At 42.7% G+C, this 24,968-nt stretch overlaps 1 protein-coding gene across 8 annotated transcripts in view; it reads left to right on the top strand.

Annotated features, from left to right (window-relative positions):
- Positions 1–23,201, top strand: part of ARIH2 (ariadne RBR E3 ubiquitin protein ligase 2) — a 47,379-nt gene extending 24,178 nt beyond the window's left edge. For 4 of the 8 annotated variants that reach the window (XM_014731696.3, XM_070237683.1, XM_070237686.1 and 1 more), the window contains 13 exons: positions 8,120–8,187; positions 11,203–11,266; positions 12,795–12,945; positions 13,713–13,834; positions 14,969–15,078; positions 16,477–16,594; positions 17,597–17,647; positions 17,738–17,759; positions 19,701–19,852; positions 20,491–20,634; positions 21,251–21,319; positions 22,418–22,501; positions 22,721–23,201. In XM_014731696.3, coding sequence (XP_014587182.1) covers positions 8,120–8,187; positions 11,203–11,266; positions 12,795–12,945; positions 13,713–13,834; positions 14,969–15,078; positions 16,477–16,594; positions 17,597–17,647; positions 17,738–17,759; positions 19,701–19,852; positions 20,491–20,634; positions 21,251–21,319; positions 22,418–22,501; positions 22,721–22,792 — 1,227 coding nt within the window. In that variant the 3' untranslated portion in view covers positions 22,793–23,201. Of the gene's footprint in view, positions 1–8,119; positions 8,188–11,202; positions 11,267–12,794; positions 12,946–13,712; positions 13,835–14,968; positions 15,079–16,476; positions 16,595–17,596; positions 17,648–17,737; positions 17,760–19,700; positions 19,853–20,490; positions 20,635–21,250; positions 21,320–22,361; positions 22,502–22,720 lie in introns of all 8 variants that reach the window. The other 4 variants (XM_014731697.3, XM_070237688.1, XM_070237684.1 and 1 more) reach the window with 2 other exon arrangements.
- The last annotated feature ends 1,767 nt before the right edge of the window (positions 23,202–24,968 follow it).

Genomic DNA, 24,968 nt, shown 5'->3' with positions numbered 1-24,968 from the left:
CCCAGTCTGTGGCTTGTCTCTTCCATTTCCTTAATAATGTCTTCGAAGAGTAAAAGTTTAATTTTGATGAAGTCTGATTTGTCAGTTTTTTTCTTTTAAGGATTGTGCTTTCATTGTCGTTAAGAAATCTTTGCCTAAATCAAGGTCACAAAGATTTTCTTCTAGAAGTTTTATAGTTTTCAGTTTTACATTCAAAATCGGTCAACACTTTTGAGTTAATTTTTTATGGTATGAAGTAAGCATCTAAGTTCTGTGTTTTGTTTTTTATATAATGATGTTCAGTTATTTCAGAACCATTTGTTGAAAAGACTATCCTTTTCCTCCATTGAATTACTATGGCACCTTGTTCAAAATTAACCATAAATGTATGAGTTTACATCTGGACTCTGTTCTGTTTCATTGATCTGTATGTCTGTCCTTAAGCCAGTACCTCACTGTCTTGAATAGTGTAGCTTTAGAGTAAGTCTTGAAGTAGGATGGTGTAAGTCCTCCAACTTTGCTCTTCTCTTTCAAGATTACTTTGGATATTCTGGGTCCTTTACATTTCCACAGATTTTACGATCAACTATTAGTTTGTCTCAAAAAAGAAAAAAAAAGAACACCCTGCTTTAATTTTGATTGCTGTGTTCAGTCTATAGCTGTGTTGTCCAGTATGGTAGCTGTGATCACATATAACCATTGGGCATTTGAAATGTGGCCAGTTTGAATTGGTATGTGCTATAATTCTAAAATATGCAATGGATTTTGAAGACTTAGATGGAAAAAAAGATGTAAGTTCATTAATAATTTTTTGTGGATTGCATGTTTAAATAATATTTTAGATATATTAGGTTAAATAAAATATTAAAATATATTTTGTTTAAAATTTTAGTTTTCACTTGTTTGCTGCTATATAAAAATACATTTGATATTTGTATGTTGACCTTGTATTTTGTTACCTAACTAAATTCATTTATTAGTTCTAATAGTAGTTTTGTAGATTCTTTAGGATTTTCTATATAAACATTTTATCTAGGGATAGAAACAGATTTGCTTCTTTCTTTCCAGTCTTTATTATGTCTTTTATGTCTTTTTTTTTTTTCTTCCTTATTTCCCTGGCTAGGGCCTCCAATATAATGTTAAATGAAATAAGGAGAGTGGTCATTCGTGCCATTTTCCTGATCTTAGCATTCATTATTTCTTCATTGAGTATGTTTTTCATAGATGCATTAAGATTCAGGCAATTCACTTTTCTTCCTAATTTGCTGAGAATTTTTTATCTTTAATGAATATTGAGTTTTGTCAAGTGGGTTTTCTGCATCTACTGAAATGATCATTTGGTTTTTTCCCCCCTTTATTTTGTTAAGTCAGTGAATTACATTAGAAGTTTTCACATGTTAAATCAGCCTTCCATTTCTGGGATAAACCTCACTTGATTATGATATATTGTCCTTCTATATTGCTAGATTTAATTTGCTAAAATATTTGGATTGATTTTTGTGTCTTTGTTCATAATGGATATTGGTCTGTAATTTTCTTTTATATTTTTGTCAGATTTTTTTTTTTTTTTTAAGATTTTATTATTTCCTTTTTCTCCCCAAAGCCCCCCGGTACATAGTTGTATATTCTTCGTTGTGGGTTCTTCTAGTTGTGGCATGTGAGACGCTGCCTCAGCGTGGTCTGATGAGCAGTGCCATGTCCGCGCCCAGGATTCGAACCAACGAAACACTGGGCTGCCTGCAGCAGAGCGCGCAAACTTAACCACTCGGCCATGGGGCCAGCCCCTATTTTTGTCAGATTTTTGTATCAGGGTTATGGTAGCCTCTTAAAATGGGTTTAGAAGAAGTATTCCTTCCTTCTCTAGTTTCTGAAAGTGTTTGTGTAAGATTAGTGTTGCCAGAATTCACCAGTAAAAAAACTTCTGGGCCTTGAATTTTGTGAAAAAATGTTTGATTATGAATTCAATGTCTTTAATATATAGAGAGCTATTCAGTTTTTCTTTTTCATTTTGTGTCAGTTTTGGTAAGTGTTTTTCAAGGAACTTGTCAGTTTCATCTAAAATACCAAATTTATTAGAATTATATTATTCATAATATTCCCTTATTTTCCTTTTAATGGCTGTAAGATTTGTAGGGATAGATCCTCTTTCACATCTGTTATTGATAATTTATGTTCTCTTTTTTTCTTAATTGTTCTAGCTAAAGTTTTTATCAACTTTGTTGTTCTTTTTAAAGAATCAACTTTGGACATTGTTAATTTTCACCATTATTTGGTTTGGATTTTTTTTATTTCTGTTTTTATCTTTATTGTTTTCTTCCTTTCTCTTGCTTTGAGTTTAGTCATCCTTTTCTAGTTTCTTAAGGTAGACTCTTATGTCATTGATTTTTGGACCTTTCCTTTCTAGTATAAACATTTACAGTTGTAAATTTCCCTCTAGGCGTTATTTTAGCTGCATCTCACGAATTTTATTATGTGATATTTTCATTATCATGCAGTTCAAAACATTTTCTCATTTCTCTTGTGATTTCTTTTTTTTTTTTTTAAAGATTTTATTTTTTTCCTTTTTCTCCTCAAAGCCCCCCGGTACATAGCTGTATATTCTTTGTTGTGGGTCCTTCTAGTTGTGGCATGTGGGACGCTGCCTCAGCGTGGTTTGATGAGCAGTACCATGTCCGCGCCCAGGATTTGAACCAATGAAACACTGGGCCGCCTGCAGCAGAGCACGCGAACTTAACCACTTGGCCATGGGGCCAGCCCCATGTGATTTCCTTTTTGATACACAGGTTCTACAGAAGTATGTTCTTTAACTTCCAAATATTTGCTACAAAGAAAGGCATTCTTGTCAGAGAATAGTTAGGGAAGCACATGCAGTTGGTCTGTTGCTGGACTCCAGCAGGCAGTGAGTGGTTCAGCAGTGGGTCCTGATGACTCTTCCAGTAAGGGCTTAAGGTTTGTCTTGTCTACTGGAGAGCAGTGGTGAGTGTTAAACAGGGTGAGAACTGATTGTGGCAAGATGTAAGAGCTCTGTGAGAATTGTCTTATTGGGGCTTCAGGAAGCTCATCCTCAGGATTATGGCGTGGAGAGGTCTAACCAGTAGAGAGGCATATCAATATAAGATGCCTTTCTATCATCAAGATGATAGTAAAGCTCTTCTGATGGAGGGCTTAGAAGAGGCAGGGCTAGAGATTGGCAATGGAGTGGTGATGATGGAAGAGAGTGAGGTGGTAAGGAACAGTGAAATATAGAGGAAAAGGCCAAGGATCCTAGCTTGGGAGGTGTGGGAGCGTGGTGCCTCCACTGGCAAGATGGGCATACACAAGGAAGAGCACAGTTAGAGTACCTAAGCAGGTACTGCAAGATGCATCACAGAGACCAAGAGGGGTGTTAATGCAGAGAGAATTTGTGTCAGAGTCTACCAACAAGATAAACCATGAGAAATATTTGTTGAATTTGGCAATAAGGGAGTTTATATTGCCTACAGTATGTGTATAAAGAATACCTTAGTGTATCCACACTGTCAGCACTTCCAAATAGATGGAATTCAGCAGTTGAAATCAACATCTTGTCAAATTATGAACCAAATTGAACTGGTAAAATCGGAAATAATCCACAAACTTTTGATTTCTGCTTTTGATAGACCCACTAATTTTCTAAAGTGTTATATATAAAATTATCAAACATGATTCTTGAGAATAGCTCTAAAATGTGGTTTACCATGATTTGGTGGGCCAGAGGGAATAGGAAACCAGTTTATCGCTGCTATTGAGAGTGTTTGTTTAAATTCATCATAACTATTCTTGACTCATGGTCTTGTGAAAATCCAAAATGGCTCTCAAAGACAGATTCCACCAGTTTAAGATTTACAGTTTAGACAGGGGTAAGATTCCCAGGCATGCAAGAAACAGTGACCCGTTCCTATCAAGAAGGACCCTCTTTGGCTCCTGAGATGGAGAGAATGGTAGACTCTGATTCTATTTCTGTGAGTAGAGGCTCAGATTAATCTATGAGTAAATTTCTTGGGATTACAAATTTTTGGATAAAAAACTTCCTTAGTTTCTTAGTTTCTAGTCTTTTTCTCAACTAGTGTTTCCAGAAGTAGAAAGAGGACTCATAAATAAATGAGACTCTTAATCTTATTACATATTGATCTAATAGAATTGTGAATTTATCTTGAACATGACATGGTTACATGTGTTCCTTTCTAAGTTGTTAGTCTTTTTTGGCTTTCGGTGGTTGATTACCACTCTGGACTCATTTTCCTTTTGGAAAAGGTTTGGTTTGACCTTTTCATTATAAGTCCTTCTTGATAATACATAATCCTAACTATTAATAGATCAATAGTTTCTTGATCAATACAGTGCAGCAAGAGTCTTGATTCTACTGAAAGATTCTTTTGTCCACAGTTGAATGGATACAGAAGAGTGGAAGACTTTGCCCAGTTATGACGTGTTGATTCTAATAAACTCAGAATGGATAGTTTCAGAATGGAGTGCTGAGCTCTTTGAACATTAAACAGTAATGGTGTGAGTACTCAGGTAGTTTTTTCCTGAGAGAGCTCAGCTGTTTGCACTCTGAGAAAGACAGATTTTTATCTTTAATGTTTTAATATCATCCACAAGGTTAGTCCTGGCCCTCCTGCTGAAAGTGGCTTAAGTATTGGTCACCCCTCCACCCTTTTCTGCCACCAGATCACCTGAGGTCACTTCCTCTGGGAGACTGCTGGAGGGTGTGTGCAGTCAGTTTCTTTGTGACTCAAATCAGAGAGGATGTGGCCTCCTTGCTGAGACTACCTTTTAGCATAAGTTCTTGTAGGTACTCCTCTTCCACGCCTGTGCTGCTTTTGCTGAGAGAACCTTTTGGAACCCGACTTGTCTCGTGTCTGTTGCTGGGCAAGGTGCAGTCATATTGCATTTTGCTTAAATTAATGGTCTCAGAATTCCGTTAGGTTTATAATGGATTATTAAAGGAAAGAGTCCCTATCTTCTGTGATATACTATGGCCATAATATGGGCAATTCTCACACCCCTGTTTGTGATGTGAGGATCCCAGCACCTCCTGCAGAAGGCTGGTGGGAGGTGCATACAGCTGACATGTGTGCGCCTACTATCTTGTACATGTTGATGTATTCTTGGTTGTTGGCACTAAAAGAATAGATTTACTTCACTCCACTGTCAGTTTTATAAAGTGCTAGATGCATCCTGTCTTCATTATCTGTTCTCACCAAAACTCAATTCCACTGGAATATTCTGTGTTGGTAATTAGTGGACTTGTCATCAATAAGATTGTCAGTTTCAAAAGAGAGCCATGTTGTTTTCCTTGGGTGAGCTGCACCTGGTGTGCTAATTCTGAAACTTTGTTGCTGCTGTTAGTGCTGTTGAGATCAAGGGATCACACCAGGTATAGTGTTAAAATTCTGTTTCTTCAGGAAGGTCGAGAAATTCCATTTTGAAAATCTACAGATTAAAGACAAGATGTCATTAATAATCAACATTTATTGAGTGGCCACCCTGTGTCCAGTCCAGTTATGGATTCTGAGGCTCTGTGAGAGGCAGCCTGACCCCTGTTCTTAATTTAAAGGCTCCACCTAAGCCATCTGTCGTGATAAGAGGAGGTGGCTGCTGGGCATGGTCAGGACTCCTCTTGGTTTCCTGGGTGGCTCAGTGCCTTTGGTAGGACCTGATAGTGGCTGCATGGTGAGACATTTAAAAGTCAGGACAGAAAGCAGTGGGTATAGGGCTGACTGGACCTCGTTGCTTAAGAGACAACAGAAAAGATTCCACTGGGAGTTCATCCAAAACAGTATCACTTTCAGATTTTTAAAAAAATATTTGTAGCCAAAAGCTACATTCAGGCAGTTGTTGAAGTTTAAACCAAATGTTTTGTCTCTGTTTTCCTTTTGTGATAGTGGTCTGTTGTGAATGAATAGTTTTGTTATGGCTATGGTTAGAAGAAATGTCAGCTATAATTCAGGAATCATAGGCCTAAAGTCAATAAGAAAATACAGCAGCAACATTCATGGGTCAAATGCCTCTTACCTTACATGGAAGGAAAATGAGGACCCCCAACCTTAGTGAAGTAAGGTGTCTTGAGTCCTTGGTTTTCTCCAGGTGTACCTGGACTCTAGGACAGGAAGGCACTCGCTCAGTGCACAGCCTTTGACATTGGTTATGCACTGGGACATGTCCTTATTTAGTAGGGGTGCACCTGTCTCCTTTCAGGAGTGACTTGAGCTCTAAGAGCAGGGATCATGTGTTGGTCATTGTGTGTCTTCCCCCTGCAGTTCTTTTCTAAAGATTCTATTTTTCCTTTTTCTCCCAAAGTCCCCTGGGACATAGTTGTGTATTTTTAGTTGTGGGTCCTTCTAGTTGTGGCATGCGGGACGCTGCCTCAGCGTGGCCTAATGAGTGGTGCCATGTCCGCGTCCAGGATTCGAACTGGCAAAACCCTGTGCCACAGAAGCAGAGCACGCGAATTTAACCATTCGGCCACGGGGCGGCACCCCTTTTTTTTTTTTCAGGAAGATTAGCCCTGAGCTAACTACTGCCAATCCTCCTCTTTTTGCTGAGGAAGACTGGCCCTGAGCTAAGATTCATGCCCATCTTCCTCTACTTTATGCATGGGACGCCTACCACAGCATGGCTTTTGCCAAGTGGTGCCATGTTCGCACCCGGGATCCGAACTGGCGAACCCCAGGCCGCCGAGAAGCGGAACATGCAAACTGAACTGCTGTGCCACCGGGCCAGCCCACCCCTGCAGTTCTCTTCTGTGGACTAGGCATGCACTACCTTACAGGTCCTAGGTAGCTTAGTTCAGTGAACAGAGTACCAAGGTTCTGTGTTTTCTCTTGGCTCCCTAGCTTAAAGTGTGCTCCTTATTTCTCCTTGATTTAGTAGCATCCTCATGCTGGGCACTGCTCTCTTTGAAGCCTGATCTAGACCTCCAAACACATCCCAATCTTATGTGGCTCCCACCCCAGTCTTGACACTCACTGTGTTGTTTTTTGTAACTAGCTTACTTCCCTTATTAACAAGATATGGTAGCTATAACATGTACATGCTGTCTTACTACTGGCTTTAATTTAACATTAAAATGTGGACTTCTTTTTATGTCAGTATACTTACTTCTGCAACACCCTTTTCAATGACTACATAGTAGTCCATTGCATGGATCTATCATATATTATTTATCTAGTTCCTTTTTGTTGGATATTCAGATTATTTCTAATTTTTTTTTTTTTTTTTTGAGGAAGATTAGCCCTGAGCTAACTGCTGCCAATCCTCCTCTGTTTGCTGAGGAAGACTGGCCCTGAGCTAACATCCATGCCCATCCTCCTCTACTTTATATATGGGACGCCTACCACAGCATGGCGTGCCAAGCGGTGCCATGTCCACACTCGGGATCCGAACTGGAAAACCTCAGGCCACCAAAGTGGAATGTGTGAACTTAACCAGTGTGCCACCAGGCCAACCCTATTTCTGACTTTTTACTCTTGTAAAACACTGCAGTGCACATATCCTCTATCATTTTCTCAGAAAAATTTAAGGAAGTAGAATTACTAACTCAAAGCACCTTCTGAAGCTCTTTGATAGCCATAACCAATGTGCTTTAAGAGAAGATAGGAGCCAGAAAGCCCGCCCACAGAGTTTTAAATTGTCCTTGTTTTTAGGGCTCATTGGTTGCTCGGAATTCAGAGATTTTAACAGGGATATTTTTTGTTTGTTTCGTTTTGCTGGATTTACACAAGAAGTCCAAGCCTGGAGATTTTCCGCAGGTAAAAGGCCTAACTAGAGGTGCGCTTCCCATGAGTGGCCTCCTACAGCAGTTTAAGGGAACATATCGAATTAGGGAACCCATAGCTCTTCTGCTTAAATTGGATGCTGGGCTGTTACTTACTGTAGACAGGGTGATTTTGCTTAAGTTTCCAATCAGACTAGTTTCATAGAAGGATCATTAATGAAAACAAAGAAAAATCAAAGAGATCCAGGAAATCCAAGATTATAAGAACCAGAGAACCAAGAGGAAGAATTTGGAAATCAATCCTGGGCCTGCTATAGACATGAATGCGTGCATTTCTCAAAATATGGAGTGCTCTGAAAGAAACTACAGTTATAATTTGATTTTTTTCTTTCTTCTTTCTAGGTATCTCATTCAGTTGCTAAACTTATATTAGTTAATTTCCACTGGCAAGTTGCAGAGATATTGGACAGGTAAGGTGTTTGGCGGGGTGGGGAGAGATGGCATCACCCATAGCTCCTCTCTCTGCCCATCCACCCAGTGGTGATTATTGTTCACATTTTAGAGAGTATATCCTTATAATGTGCATATTATGTTTTTAAAACACTGGATCATACGTATATCCTTTTTCTCTCAATATATGGTGAACATTTCCCAATGTTTTCAGCATATTCTTTCTACCCTAGTTTTATGGCTGGCACAGTATTCCATCATATAGATGTTCCATACTTTTTCCAAACCCCTGTTCTTGGACCGTAAAGTTAGTTCACAGTTTTTATGCCATTTTTAATTTGTAATTAGTACCCTTCTGGATAACACTTGCCAATATCTACAGTTACTTCTTTTGGATACTTCAAGTGAGGAATGTATCATATCACATACTACCTTCAGAAAGGGTTGGCCAATTTACCACACCTCCAGAACCAGAGCTGTTGGGGCACAGACCTTGGAGTCTCAAGATGTCTTGGAAGTTGTCAGGAGGAGGGATTTCTCCTCTTCCTGAATCCTCTGGGCAGATTTCCTATGCCCTACCCTGAGAGGCATGTGCTTCTGTCTAGCTCAGGGTTTCTCATCCTCAGTGCTCTTGATATTTTGGGCTAGATAACTCTGTTGTGGAGGAACTGTTCTGTGAATTGTAGGAGGTTTGGCAGAATCCCTGGGTTCTACCTTTTAGAAGTCAGCAGCAGTAGCACCCCCAAGTCCTTGAAATCAAGACTGTCTCCAAATATTGCCAGATAACTCCTGCAGAACAAAATTGCCCCTAGTGAGAAGCACCAGTCCCCACCCCTGCCCTTTCACACTCCAGTGAGTCTTCTTTTCTCTGTATGGTATGATTCCATTTATCTGTAGAGGAAGGTCATGCCCTTCCTTCTCCAGGCTAAACACAACTGGTATGGCCATACCATCTGAAGGAGCTCAGCCACTCAGGAAGGAGCAAATGCATTTTTCATTCACTCACTGCATTCTCACTCTCTATACTCAAGAGCTGAATACATTTAGATAGACTTTCAGAGGAACTTTCACTGTCTGAGCTACTGTTACTGCTACCCAAAACTCTGGGACTGCATATGTTCCAGCAATGGGGTATCTCTCACTGTCCAAACTCTAGCCTAACTTGGGAATATAGAAGCTTTGGATGGCTGAAGATATTAAGAATATTAGTGTGAGAAGTAGGAATAAAATAGTTAAATGAGGCATTCTAAGTGGAATAAGGAAGTAACATATGAAACATAGTTCTTCCCTGCTCAGATTCCTTATATCTTGGTTATGTGTTTTCCTGGGCTTTGTGTGGCACTTTTATTGCTATATGAGAATTGTTTTTATTTTTAAATATATTTGTGCCATACAAGCAAACACTCTTAAGTGTCCACCCAAAGAAGAAACCCTCTGACCTTTACTCTGTGGCTTCTGGCAGCAATTCTCACTTGCCCACACCTCCTTCCTTCCTCTCTAAGATAACCAGTATCTTGAATTGGGTGTTGATCATTTTCTTATTTATTCTTAAATTATATATCTTTTAGTTTTGTACGTTTTTAGAACTTTACAGATATGGGATTATGTTGTATGTGTTTTTCAACTTTATAAATGAACAAGGGGCTGGCCCAGTGACGTAGTGGTGAAGTTCACGTGCTCATTGGCAGCTGGGATTCACAGGTTTGGATCCCAGGTGCGGACCTACACACCATTCATCAAGCCATGCTGTGGCAGTGTCCCACAAGTAAAATAGAGGAAGATTGGCATGGATGTTAGCTCTGGGCCAATCTTCCTCACCAGAAAAATAAATTAACAAGGTTGCATTTTACAACATCCTATCCTTCTGTGAAAAACCATTTGTGAGTTTTTAGTTTTTGCTGTTAAAAATAATGCAGCTCTGGGGTTGGCCCTGTGGCCGAGTGATTAAGTTCAAGCACTCCGCTTTGGTGGTCCAGGGTTTCACTGGTTCGGATCCTGGGCACGGACATGGCACTGCTCATCAGGCTACATTGAGGCGGCATCCCACATGCCACAACTAGAAGGACTTACGACTAAAATATACAACTGTGTACTGGGGGGATTTGGGGAGAAAAGGGGGAAAAATAAATAGTAAATAATGTAGGTCTGAAAACTCTTGTACCTGACTCCTAGAGTCATGTAATTTTTCTAGGGTTAAGTGTAGAAAATGAATTGCTGGGCTGTAGGCTGTGCGTTTCTTCAGCTTTACTAGATAATGCCAAAATGTTTTCCGAAGTGATTGTACCATGTTACGTGCCCACCAGTGGTGTGTGAGTGATCTTGATACTGTTAGACTTAAAGTTTTACAATCCAATGGGTGTCAATGGCGTCTAATTGTTTTTAACTTCAATATCCCAGATTATCTAGGAAGCTGAGCATCTTTTCCTATGTTTAATGGCCGTTTATGCTTCCTCTTTTGTGAAATGCCTATTCTGTCTTTTGCCCATTTTTTTGTTATTTTGTCTTTTCAAATGGACTTTTAGGAATTTTTGTTTTATTTATTCTGAATATCAGTCCTTTGTTAGTTACATGTGTGTAGAATTATCTTCCAGTTTATAGTTTGGCTTTTCACTTTATGGTATCTTCTGATGAACTAAAGTTCTTAAATATAGCAGAATTTGTCAGAGTTTTTCTTCATGCTTTGCATTTTCTGTGTCTTAAGATACCTTTCCTTATTCTGAAGACATAGAGATATTTGCCTATATTTCCAGGAAGAGATTTAAAGCAGATGTTGTCCTCCATAAGTATTTTTCTTACAGTTCATTGCCTTTGAGGCAGGGTTGCTATCCGCATGCCACTTGAGAGCTAAAAAATTGGAAGAGAAAAAAATATTTTTACTTAGGTAAAAAGAAGCTTGGTTCTGTGAGAAGGTAATTTAGAAACAAAGATACTTTAGTGCGACCACATCATGTGTTGGTTTCTTCTATTTTTGTTCAGAGGTAAAAATATTTGTCTTCAGGTTCTGATTCCCTTTATTTCTGCTTTTTGCTTTGTAGATACAAGTCTAATTCTGCTCAGCTGCTCGTTGAGGCTCGAGTTCAGCCCAATCCATCGAAACATGTGAGTGTTTCCTGCGGGAGTAAGGCTTCCCTGATGCACATGGCTCTTGCTATGGTTCACCGTGTTATTGAAAACCATCTTGCTTTGCTTATAGTGCAACATGCCTAAAATATTTGTTCCAATATAGGCCTGAATCTTCCATTTCCATTGTAGTTTGAAAAGTTTCCTCATAGATGAAGAGTAACTCTTTGCCAGTCCTAGGGCCCTCTCCAGCTTCACCTTCCTCTTTGCACTTATGGACAGCCTGCACTCCATTCCTGCTGGGTTCCTTGGTGTTCTCAAGCTCATTGCATATCTCTTCGACTTTGCTTGTGCCTTCCCTGGCCTGCAGTGTCCAGACCCTGTCCTCATCTTTGCTGTTGGAAAGGAACTCTCCTTTAAAGACCCAAATCCAAGCCATTTCTCACAAAGCCTGTCTCCTGTGATCACTCTCTTCCAAACTCCTCTAGTTATATCTTTAAACCTTTACATATATGTTGTAGTGATTTGCTCATCTTTTTGGCTCCCCTACCAAACTGTAAGTGCTGTAAGAATAGGAACTGTATATTATAAGGCATAGCAATTTCCTGTGTATCTAGGAGTTCAACAAACATTTGTCAGATGAATGAGGGCCCTGTTGAGAGAGCTCTCAGGAGGGAAGAATTGGGGCTCAGATCACAACATAACTTCTGCAGCCTCTTAGGAGAAAATTTCCAGGAGAATGCTTTATGGTCCTTTTCCTCAAATTGTTTTTTGTATTCCCAGTAAACTAACAAGAACCTAATATAAACTTGTAGTGGACTTTTCCATTGGTTTGTGGTTTTGGCCAGGGCCCCCATATTGTCTGTGTCCCAGTTTGTGTAGCATGGCGTGAATTCTGAAGTCCAAGGTGTACAGTTATCTGCCCCCATCCTAGAAGTTTCTTCCCTAGTAGGAGCCTTCCTCGTCCCTCTAAATTAATTGTATGTGACATCTCTTCAGTGTATTAAGGATGAGTTATAATTTGGTAAAAGCTGTGATAGTTAGAGTTTTGGCCATATTGATATGGGAAAATCAGCGTCTTTGACAAGTAAAACTGCAGTGTGGGCTGTTAGGAGCTTTACACACTCAGCCTCTAAGAACTTTATGACTGGATTGTAGTACTTGTTGAGGGGCAAGTCTGTGCTGTGCTAAGACAGGGTTTATGAAAGAAACTCAACAGCTTCTAAAAGAAGAAGGTGAACTGAATGACCATGAAGGACCTTGGCAATTCTGAAATCCTGGGCTTTTCAGTCTAACATTATAAACTACTGTAAGTTCTCATTTCAGCCTCTCTGAATCCTAGTGATTCTGCAAGCCAAGCTCAGGTGCCACCTCCTTTAGGAAGCCTTCCTGATACATGCTTTCAGCTCAGAACTCTTGGGACTGGCAGAGTCCACACATTGCAGTTGAGTTCTGACGCTTGTTGTAGGATCAGGATTGCCTCCCAGCAACTAGCTGCATGAGGTGCCTCTGTGCCTTTCCAGGACCTGAAGGCTCCTCTTTGACTCATGGCTCTGCCTCTCCCCAGGTCCCCACAGCCCATCCACCTCATCACTGCGCAGTGTGTATGCAGTTTGTGCGGAAGGAAAACCTACTCTCTCTGGCCTGTCAGCACCAGTTTTGCCGCAGCTGCTGGGAGCAGCATTGCTCAGTACTTGTCAAGGACGGCGTGGGTGTGGGTGAGTCTCCCATAGAATTTATACAAGGCTGGCATGAAGTATTTATCTTTGACTCTGCTCTTTCAAGTACTCCAATCAACTGAGTGTTTTCTTCTGAGCCTGATTGAGGGTTTTATTGTCATAGCCACTGGTCTCCACAAACACATCAGTCTGAACAGTGGCAAAGTTTTTCCTAGTCTTGAACAAAATGAGAAAATTTAGGTTATTGTTTGGACATATATGTGTGTCTTGGTGTGCATGCAGGCTACCTTTTGGGAGAACTGTCCTTTAAGCTATCTATCCTATCTTGATTTTCCAAGGGGCAGCCATAACTCAAACACCCAGAGAGTTTGCTGCTATTTAGATAACATAGCACAAATCAAATTTGCTGATTGGTTACAGGAGTATTTGTTATACTGTGACTTGATGATATTGAAACTAAATTAACATCACATTAATTGTATCTGCCAAATCTCATTGTGTTAATGGTAATCACTTGCACATAGTATTAAACATCACAAAACTGAATTGTTAGCCAAGAACTCTATAGGGTTTTTTAAGTGACCATTGTTTTTCAGTAGTGCTATTTGTGATATATATGTAATTTGGAATTATATTTTAGTTGCATCACTGTGCAAATATATTAATTTTGCTCTTCTTTGAATAAATTTGTTGCTTCAAGTGTTTCCTATGTGGAATCTGATTTGTTGGTTGAACACAGTGGACAAGTATATTATTGTTGTGTCTTCCGCAATATGGTTGTCCATCGGGTTGTCTTTGTTCAACAGGAGTCTCTTGCATGGCTCAGGACTGCCCACTCCGGACACCAGAGGACTTCGTGTTTCCATTGCTGCCCAATGAAGAATTGAGAGACAAATATAGGCGCTACCTCTTCAGGGACTATGTGGAAGTATGACCAGCCCCTGTTGTTATGCCTTCTGTCTTCCTGGGCCTACTTTCCATCAGAGGCTCACCACAGTTACTTTATAGACTAGGCTGCCATTAGGTGCTGTCGTTTGAAGAAAGAACTCCATGGCTTTAAAAAAGTTTGAAAGGGGCTGGCCCCATGGCCTAGTGGTTAAGTTCGGCACTTAACTGCTTCGGCGCACGGGTTTGGTTCCGGGGTGAGGACCTATACCACTTGTTGGTGGCCATGCTGTGGTGGTGACCCATATAGAAAATAGAGAAAGATTGGCATGATGTTAGCTCAGGGCGAATCATCCTGAGCAAAAGAAGAAAGTTTAAAAACCACTTGAGTGGTAGTGAAGAACACAGGCCCTGGAGTCAGGCAGACAATTGTGTGAACCCCAGGTCTGTTACTTCCTTGCTGTGTGACCTTTGACCTATTATTTTACCTTTATGAGCGTTGGTTTTCTCTTGTAGAATGGTCTGGCATCCCCACCTTGAACACAGTTGCTTAAACAAGCTGTTGTATGTCAGGGGATGAACACAGTCAGGCTTATCTCAAGAGTTGCTGTTTCACTTGGTTCACTGTGTGATTCAGCATGGAGAAGGGGTATTGCTTCTTGTTCAGTTTGAAAACTTGTCCAGGATTCCAGTATGGTCAGTTTTGGAGTCCTTCACTATTGGGCTACCTGTTCAGGCTTGTTGGTTCCATGCAGCATAGTTTTCATCTTTGTCTTTTATGCCTAAGCTTATTGGATTGATTGATGGTCGGGGTCTTCTCATGCACATGCTGCAGGATAAACAGAATGCCTTGTTCCTTGTGCTTTTTGCTGCCTTTGGTAGATGCCTGAGAGTCCCTGAGCCCCTCAGTGTCTTATGCACAGCTGATAGGGCTGTGTTCCTTTACAGCCCTGCTCCCTGTGTATTTGTATTTCACAAATACAATTCTGCGTTCCATTTTGTAATCTAACCTTAGATCATTCTGGTGAGTTGCTGCCTAGTTTAAGCTAAACATTCAAAGAGCCCCTTGATATGTCATCAGCTGGAAGAACAGAAGGCTTTTGAGCATACAGAGAGGTCTGATTTGGAGGCAGCTGCTAGCAGATGTCCTCATTGTTTCCCCTTGGTGTGTTCACAGAGTCATTACCAGCTCCAGCTGTGCCCTGGTGCAGACTGCCCCATGGTTATCCGGGTACAGGAGCCCAGAGCTCGCCGAGTACAGTGCAATCGGTGCAACGAGGTCTTCTGGTAAGAATGAGTGTGGGTGCTGAGCAGCCCTGGGCTCCTGGCTTCTCCAAAGCACCACTGCTCTTGCTTTGTGTGAGAATGGGGTTGGAAGAGACAGGGTTTTTGAGCCAGAAGAGCAGCTCTGCTCCAAGTGGGCAGGGTTTGTACCTAGCATTCATGTTCCATGAGATGTTTGATAATGCTCAGTCTGGAGACAAGAAAGTGGCAGAGATTCTTAGAGAATGTGCTATGTTTTATGCTACTAAGACTCATGGCTCAGAGACTGTGTGTGTGTCTCAGTGGGTGTGTATCTACCTACACACATAATTCGCATATTACTATATGAAAGCTACAACCTTCAACATTTTAATTTTTCTCTATCTTGGCTTTTCTCAGCTAATTTTATAACACTATAATTCATAAATGTAGTTTACATCTACTTGGGGTTTACTCCATTCAGTAAATATGATGAGAATAGTTAAAGTGTACTGAAGGCTTACTAGGGGTAAGGCACTATTCTGATCACTTTACCTTCATTATCACAACTGCTGTGTATGATTGATACTGTCGTTACCCTTATGTTGTAGGTGAGGAAATCTAGGTGCAAGGTAATGGCTGAGTCATAATTTAAGTCCCGATCTGTCCCCCAATCATGCCTCCCTGAAAGGTTCATGGTGGGCCTTCAGAGAAACTACATGGAAAATGTGGTGTGTATGCATACATGCCTGCCTTTCAAGACATTGTTGAGGAAATTTGTAGCTTGCCGAAGGTTAAGAACTGCTAATGTAGTTGCTCTCCATCCTTTGTGTCCCACGTTATGAACTTCTTTCCACGTGGGTTGTGTTAGGCTATCTATTATCCACCAAGTTATGTTGGCTTAGGCAAAAGAAATTAAAAACATGGGAGCCTAGCCTGATGAGTGTTGGAGTGTTTTTCTTTTCTGATTTTAATTTTCAAGCATTGTCACATGTAACATGCCCCTACAGATTGCGCAAGTTCTGGCCTTTGTGCATGCTGTGTGCACATATGGCTAGGAGATAAGCCAAGGCTCCCAGAAGTGGATGTTGGTCCTGCCTTGGGTCTGATTTGAAGGATCTTTCTCACCATGCCCTTTTGAGAGGCTAAGCTCTAAATTTGACATCCTTTCAGGAAGACCTGACACTACACAAGATATTTAAAACAGAAACATTTCATTTGGGTTTATTGAGAGTATGTCTCAGAAGGGCTTAGGTTGAAGAGAAGTTCACATTGTATTTCAGTATAATCCTAGGTAAGTAAAGGTCCCACAGGCCTTGAGAAATGACTTTACCTCTTTGAAAATCTCTAATTCAGGATCTATTGGCTTGGACAGAAGTAAAATTAAAAATACGGGACTCTTGCCTAATGATTATTTGACTGTTTTTCTTTTCTGTTTTTAAGTTTCAAGTGTCGTCAGATGTATCATGCTCCCACAGACTGTGCCACAATCCGAAAATGGCTCACGAAGTGTGCAGATGACTCTGAAACAGCCAACTACATTAGTGCTCACACTAAAGACGTAAGGACTGTATCTTAACCTGTCATGGATCTGCCCTCTTTAGTGCTGCCTAGGGCCTTACCCAGGAGATTTGCCATGTGAAAGCAGAACACCCTTGCTGGAGGCTGCAGACCCTTCTTGCCCAGACTTGGCAGAGTTTGCAGCAGTTTATCATAGTATGCATTGGGTACATTTATTTTAATAAAATGCTGAAATGCCTGGAAAGGTTTGACCCAAAAGGAAGTTAAGTAAAATAAAACTAGGTTTTATTGAATGCCTCCCAGGCTTTAACAGACCTGGAGAGAGGTGATTGATAGCCACACCTAATAAATAATAAGGCTTTAATGCAAGCCCAGGCCTGCCCAATTCTCATTCTGAGATGACTTCCCATGGGACAGCATGGCCTGCAGCCCCTTGAGCCCTGGATGACTTGGTATCCAAGGTTGTACCCTATGCTGCCTTGGGTGTGCTAAGTTGATGTACTCATAACCACAGCTGTGACCATGGCATCATTAAGCATAGTCTGTTTCATGGCAATGGGAGAGCACAGCATCAGACTTGTCTTTGCATTGCTGCTTGGGTTGCTGGTATCTCTCAAATAAGAGCAAGCGAGCCTCAGAGGTTGTTTCCTTGCCCTCTTTTGGAAGCAGAAGTCCAGGCAAGCTGACCAGGACTTAGTCCAGTGTGGCAGCTCTTGTGCTGCTTTGGCATTCCTCTCAAGCAGGCAGGCTTTCTGCTGACTCAGCTTGTGCTTAATCTGAGCCGCCTCGTGGCAGAAACAGATGGTGGGAGACTTAGTGGGGCTCAGCTGGTGCTTGGAATGTTTCAGAGCCAAACATGCTGACCTCATTTCCTTGAATTGCTGTTCCAGCCTCAGCGACCTGCCACATTTAAGTGAGATGCTCCTACCCAGGAGTGCTCGCACAATGAGCTACTGGGCACGGGTGCCAGGAGCTTTGTGTAATTTGTCTTAGAACCAGCCTGATGGTGTGTGAGCCTAACGGCACCCTTCTGTCTCCTCAGTGTCCCAAGTGCAACATCTGCATTGAGAAGAATGGAGGCTGCAATCACATGGTGAGCAGAAGCCTGTACCCTTTGCATATGTGACATGGAGCCTTTGGTCAGCGTGCCCTTAACTTGTTCTCTTCTGTTTCCCTCTGACAGCAATGCTCCAAGTGTAAACACGGTGAGTCCTAGGCTTGGTGCACAAGGCCCAGTGGCACAGTCTGTGTTTCTTGTGCATGGGTCTCCATTGCTTATTTATTGACTACTTTTGTAGTAAAGTGACAAAACAAACTGCCCCCTCAGTCCCTTATAATCATAATAACAGCATAAAGCAGCTCTTGCTTATTTATTTATTTATTTATTATTTTTGGTCCCTCTTATAATACCACTGCCATCTTGCTGATACATGTAGTCAGAAGTCAAGGCTGGGATGACTCAGACCCTCATGATGCTCAGTCATCCAAGCAGAAGATTTTTAGCGTGTTCTTTTTATTTTTGCCAAGGCAGGTAAATATCATCGAGCTTATCTGTGCTACCTTAAAGGTACCTTTTAGAGCAGGCTGTACACAGTTTTACCAGAGGTAGTAAAATAGTTTTCCTTTGAGATTTTCTAAAGTTTCCAGAGGGGTTTTGACTTGGCCTTTCAAGCTTCCTTCATCTTTCAGGAGTGGGTTACATAGAACCTAGTGGTGTTTTCCTTTCCTTCCTACCAGATCAAGTAAAGAAATAAAATTCCTTCAAGTAGAAAATATTTCCAGATGGGTAGGTTTCCTACACAGCTGCTTAAGAGCTGACCAGGAGGCCCTGAGAGTTTCTTTCTTTAAGGGCCCATCTAATGCTATTCCTGTGTTTTCCCAGGAACCGACATAATCAGAGTGGACATGGCAAAGTCTCAGAAGGGAACAGTGACTCTGAAGGGTAGAATGAAGATAGACCAAGGGTAGTGGCATATTTCCTCAGTGGTATCCCACTTTATCTTTCTCTCTGTGTTTGAGTGAAAGGGATGTGTGCCAGCCACTTAGAATAGTGCCTAAGACACACATACAGTTTAAAAGAGAGATGACAAAGTGAACACCGCAGTATTTACCACATTCCTACTACCTAGGAACTCCTTTGTATATCCCTTTTCAGTCATAGTCTCCCCATCTCTCACCACCCAGAGTTAATTATCATCCTTGCATTGCTATATGATTTTACCACCTATATGGGCAATCCTAAGCAATGAAGTAGTATTTAAAACAATAGCAAACACAACCTAGCTGATTAAGAAGAGAGCAGTATTGCCACTGTTGAATGAAGGCTCTCAGGAGAAGAGAGGTGAATGACTTCTGAGTCTCTGGTTTTGGCTTTAGCTTCTCAAAATTTTACAGGAGTCCCTTTTGGGAAGTAAGTGAGCCAACTTATGGGAGTGAATCCTGGGAACCAGGTGTATCACTGTCAGGGTCTTTGGCAGAGACAGAATATAGATCAGGTACTGGACATCTAACAGGACTATGGTTGGCGCCTCTCCACTAGACCACTATTAATTGTTCGGCTATATAGCATCCATAGGGGATCCTTTTTTTCCCTTTCCTTCCTCAGTGCAGAAGCAGAGTCATAATTCTAAGTATGAAGTATTGGGTAGCTGTACGTTTTATAGAAATTCGCTTTTTTTAAAAAAGAAGAAAAAGGGAAAAAGCCTTTATTCCCAGCTTCACGTACAAAATCTTCCTAGGACAGGTATTGTGAGGGTGGGAGGTAGTCAAGGGGGCAAATGTCTGTCTTAATGACCTAGTGGGACTCAGCTGGACAAATTTCTGCTTCTCACAGTGGCATTGACACATCAGGCTAGTGGTCTTACACAGGCAGCATCTGCCTGTGTTGGATTAAAAAGGCATAAAGCATATGTGCTCATGGAACTGAGACTCTCCATAGGCAGTTATTCTGATCAACCAGGACAGGCTACAGGGACAGTGGGATGTGACAGGTTTGAGAGGTGCACCCCTGAAAAGAGGCACCCTTGGGAAGTTCTGTTCAGGTGACACCCCCTGGATCAGAATTGGTCTGTCCCACTGCTTTGCCTATGCCTTTAGAGGACTGTGGGCTTGTCTCATGGGTGTAAATGCCTCTTTCTGTTCTGCAGACTTCTGCTGGATGTGTCTAGGAGATTGGAAGACCCATGGCAGCGAGTACTATGAGTGCAGTCGGTACAAGGAGAACCCTGACATTGTCAACCAGAGCCAGCAGGCCCAGGCCAGGGAGGCCCTCAAGAAGTACTTGTTCTACTTTGAAAGGGTAGGTGTCGTCTCCTGTAGCTGCTCCTCGAGGGTGGGCTTCTTCCACTTGGCATGCTGAGGTGAAATTCCCAGTGACTGGTAGCCAGAGCCAGCATATGCACACAGAAGTTAGGGAATGGAGCTTCTGCTGTGGCCCTGGGTGATGCCTCCATAGCTATGGCTTTTAGGCTCCATAGGGCAGCCACAGCTGACAAAGGAAGGACATGGTGCTTACCTTGTTTGAATAATGGATTGAAGGACAATGAAGGACCATTAGACAGTCTTTTCCATCCAATGTCATCTTAATAGAGGGCGTTTCCTCCTAGGGAGACCCTTCAGAAGCCACAGAGCATGGCTCATTTGGTTTCTAAATAGAGTATACCAGTGGGTATCTAGCTTTGCTTAGTTCTCAGGCCTGGAACCCTGTTGCCCCAGAGGGTAGAGTGATCTGGCAGGCAGACAGCTGCTCTGGACAGAGTTAGTAGTGTGGACTGAGAAAGTGCCCTCTCCTGCACTCTCAAGGAGACACAGTCCCTCATAAGTTAGATGAGGCTTTGGCCATGCCCTGTCAGCCAAGGTGTCTGTCTGGAACTCCTTTGTGGTCCTCTGCGTCTTCCTGGGACTCCTGCAGCTTTCTCCTTCCTGTGTACCCTGCAGTGGGAAAACCACAATAAGAGCTTGCAGCTGGAGGCGCAGACATACCAGCGGATTCATGAAAAGATTCAGGAGAGGGTCATGAATAATTTGGGGACGTGGATCGACTGGCAGTACCTACAGAACGCTGCCAAGCTCTTGGCCAAGGTCTGTAACCTCACTCTTCCAGTCCCTGGTTCAGTGCCTGGCCTTGTCAGGTTCAGACCTCTGAGGATGGGAGGCTCTGTAGGGGGCAAGGGGATTCAGCACATGTGCAGCCCTGCATGCTTCTGCTTATGGGTCCACATTTCCTTGGGCTGTGCCCACTGAAGACCCAGTCCTGTGCTGGATGTATGGGGGATTTCCAAGAAGAGTTCTCCACTGCCTCTGCCTGCAGGGAAGGAACTGCTGGGAAAACTAGAGGCCTTTTCTTCTTTTGTCCCATCCATGCATCACTCAAAGGAAAATAAGAGATTGTCTGTGAATAAGTATTGAGATAGATGTGTGGACTCTGATGTCTGACTCAAGGGAAGAGCCACTGAGGCAGCTGCTGGTAATAAATCAGTTTGAAAGGGAACTCTGGGTGTTCTGCGACCATTTTTGTTTCAGTTTTTCCCATGTTGTCCCCCAGTTCATCCTTTATTTGGCTTGCCTCATTTCTTTCAGGCCCATACCTATAGAGCCAGGCTAATTTGCATGGTGGGGTAAGAGTTGTAAAAGCCACCCGAGGTGCATGTAGGTTAGAATCATAGACACAGGTACCTTCTCTTCTCTCCTGTTGCAGTGTCGATACACCCTGCAATATACATACCCGTATGCATACTACATGGAGTCTGGACCCAGGAAGAAGCTGGTAAGGCAAAACAATCCCTCTACTCTGCCCTCTTAGCTTCAGAGATAGCTTTGTCTACCAGCACTTTGCAGGAGAGCAGGGACCAGACCCTGGTTATTGGGAGGGCAAAATCAAAACAAAACTGTCAATTTTAAAATTTCGTTTTCCTCTAGACATCTCCAAAATAGATCTCAGGTCTTGGCATTTTGTGTAATAGTAAGGCAGATATACTGGAGCCCCTGAATGGGATGACTGGCTGAAAAGATCTGTGGCCACTTTCAAGGCCAGTGCCCATGTTTTGGGAGGATATCCAGCATGCATGTCCCTAAATTACAGTGGACTTTTTTACATCTTTGTATAATTCTTCATCTTAGATATGGATTGTTTCCTCCTATTATAAAGTAATTCACCTTTATGGTTTAAATGTAGGAAAACATTTTCATCATCCATAATCCCACCAGGAAGAAATGGCCACTGTTAGCATTTTGCAGCCTTTTGTTATTTATATAATCAAGGTTATAAACATTTTTATTGTTAATGACAGTTTATTGTTGCACCTGTCTTTATTTACCAAGCTGGTAAATACCATTTCTTAATAGTTGTATAAATGTTTCATTATATGACCATACCATCATTTGGGGCATTTATTGTTTCTGTTTTTCACTATTATAAATAAGACTTGAGGAGCATCTTTGTGTATAAAGCTTGGATGTACAATTATTAAGTCAAATGGTTTGAATATTTTTAAGACTCTTGATTTGCACAAGGGCTGAAAAAAATGAAGTATTCAGTGAATACAGTGTCTGTGAATTTCCATTTTGACCTGTTTTTGCAGCATGTCTTTCCCTATATGTTGGGAGCAATCTCTTCAGTGGCTTAAATTCTCCTTTCTTTGAGGGGGGAGGGTGAGTGTGGCCTTGCAATTTGGCTGTGCTCTTTGGGCAGCCTTTTGATTGGATTCTAGCTCTGGGTACAGGAACTAGCACTGCTCTCTGAGGACAGTATCTGGGTTGTCTGTAGCTCATGCGAGCCTGAGGTGCTACGTCTGCCCCTCCATCTGCAGGCCCTGCCCTGGCTACAGCCCCCTCTCCTTTTGACCTTCCTGCTCTACCCATACAGTTTGAATACCAGCAGGCTCAGCTGGAGGCTGAGATCGAAAACCTGTCATGGAAAGTGGAGCGTGCAGACAGCTATGACAGAGGGGTAAGTGCCTGCTGTGCTCTTGGACCCACTATTACAGGTGAGGGAGGACTGGCATGTTAACAGGTGATGGGGTTGTTTGCATATGTGGACTGGAAGCTGCTGCTGAGAAGCAGGGGAAAGGCACTGCCTCGGAGCCCTGGACCTGGTGGGTGTGGCTTTGGCTGCTTCCTGCTCACAGGACTTTTCCGTGCCAGCATCTATCTCGCTTCCTTGGTGCAGGACTTAGAGAACCAGATGCACATAGCAGAGCAGCGGAGGAGAACCCTGCTGAAGGATTTCCATGACACCTAGGCTGGGACACGGATGTGCCGGAGTGAGGAAGATGTGGCTGCGAGGTCTCCTGGCTGCCATACCGCATGCTGCAGGCTCTTCCTTTCACGACCCCAGGCAACAGCCAGGGCCCCACTCCCGAGAGACACTGGCCACACACCTCTTAGTTGATTTCTGTTTTCTTCTCATCTTTTTGCTTTTTATTTCTACCAGGGTAGAGGCCATGTTGAATTGGCCGCCTTTCAGAACTTTTAATTCCCCCTGGATGGTTGTTGGGAGGGAGGGAAAGTTTTTTCTGAATGACTATTAATAGTATTAGAGCATTACAACTTATGTAATTTTCAAAGGTTGTACAATTATACAAAAAAAGGGCAAACCATAGAATTACACAGAACCCTTTTTAAAAATAAATTGGCATTGGAGTGTTTTACCCTCTAGCTGTTTTACTTAGAATGTAAGATATACTGCCTGCCCATCCTGGCTCAGAATGTCTACAGCAGGAGAGCACCTCACTGGTTTCTGCTTTCCAGATTCACATGTGTTTGGCCATAGCTGGTAGTCCCAACAGAAGAGCATGGGTGGCAGATGGTGGGGAATTGAGTTGGCCTGTATAACAGGCAGGGAGCACAGGGAATCATATCATGCTTCCTGTCTGGTCCTTGTAGACCCTTTTGTGGTCAGATGCACCTGCCTTACCTTGGCAGTGAGGAGACAATACAGAATAGGGTCTTGCCATAGGTGTTGTCATCTCTGACGGTGCTGCATGTCTGTGGGCTCATCTTTATTCTTGAAAATGAGGTTTACCTGAGTTCTGGCTACTGAGGCCAGAGCCCACAGCCAAGCATAGGTGGGCTTGTGGCCCTCCAGACCAGGGGACACAAGTTCAGCACAGTGTTTGCTTTTGTCTCCTGAAGGTAGAGATCCACTTTTAAAGGGAATCGTTCCCCCAAATAAATTTGTTTTACCTTAATCCCTTCTTTAGTGCCAGTGTCCGGTGGTGTACCTCTGACCAGGTTCACACATGGCCATACCTGGCATTGTCCTGCTACACTCTCCTCTGGTGAACTTCAGGGTGAGAGTTCAGCATGGCCCTCCCAAGGGCACTGGTCTTCCCGGCTCAAGGGCCTTGTTTGCACAAGTTGTTTTCATGTTACCTAGAGTGTCTCCAACGGCTGCTCTGGGGGTTGGGTATTCTCCCCCTTGCCTGGTTCCTCCTGTTGGAGGACACCATCTTTAGGGTGTAGGAGTCGGAGGCCAGGAGCATCCTGGGTTTGTGGTCCCAGCTCCTATACTAGGAGGGGCTGGCTAGGGAAGAGGGCCAGCTTTTGCACAGTTGAGTACACAGGAGCAAGTGGTTTGCATGATGTCCTACTTGTCCTGAACCTGGTCCTGTGGTCCTTTGAAAAGTTACATCTGTGAGTCCTGGAGTTTCTGTGGCTTTGTTCAGTACCTCCACTCTGAGGCTGGCAGAGCCTGTCTATACTTGACAGGGCTTCCTTGACCTCATGGAAGAGTTGCTTGGGAGATGTGAATATTGTGTTGGAAATTCTTTGATATTCAAACATCTTCACCTCAGTCAGAAATTTCCCAGGTACCATGTAAGCTGTAAACTTGAAAACAGAACAGCTGTGAATCTGGAGTCATGGGTACACTGTTGGCTGCAGGCACCCTTTCTCCCCACCTCAGGTTTTGTCTCTTCCTGTCATCTCCTGTAAGGGAGGAACTGTGGGGTGAGGTGAGAGAACAAGTTAGGAGTGTAGGAAATGAACCCAGAATTGACAGTTGAGAGCTAATTGAACAAGGAAAGTGCCTGCTGCAGGTCCTAGGGGTGGGGTGTGAATGCTGTGCTGGGACATGGAAGATCCTGGCATCTGGAGCCTTTCTCTCTCTATTGAGTCCTTTCCGTGTCACTGCCGTGGCATGGACCCAAGTTGCAACTGTGTACCTTAAGTCACACCCTCGGCATCCCTGGGCATTTTTGGACTGCACAGCTACCGTGTAGTGCACTTGCATCCAGCGGTGGCTCCAGCCACTGGAGCTCCAGGAGGTTCTGTGCCCAGACCAGAACCTGCCGCCCTTGACCTGTGGAGAGCTTCCTTTTGTGCCCCCAGCCGCTGTCTTTCATTAACATCATCGGGAAGATGGGAAAGGTCAGGCAGAATTTTTCTGCCCCACAAATAGAAGGTAAAGGAAGGCA

This window comes from Equus caballus, chromosome 16 (assembly GCF_041296265.1).
Source record: "Equus caballus isolate H_3958 breed thoroughbred chromosome 16, TB-T2T, whole genome shotgun sequence".
In the NCBI taxonomy this organism is placed as follows: Eukaryota; Metazoa; Chordata; class Mammalia; order Perissodactyla; family Equidae; genus Equus; species Equus caballus.
This window is presented reverse-complemented; position numbering and strand designations above follow the sequence as displayed.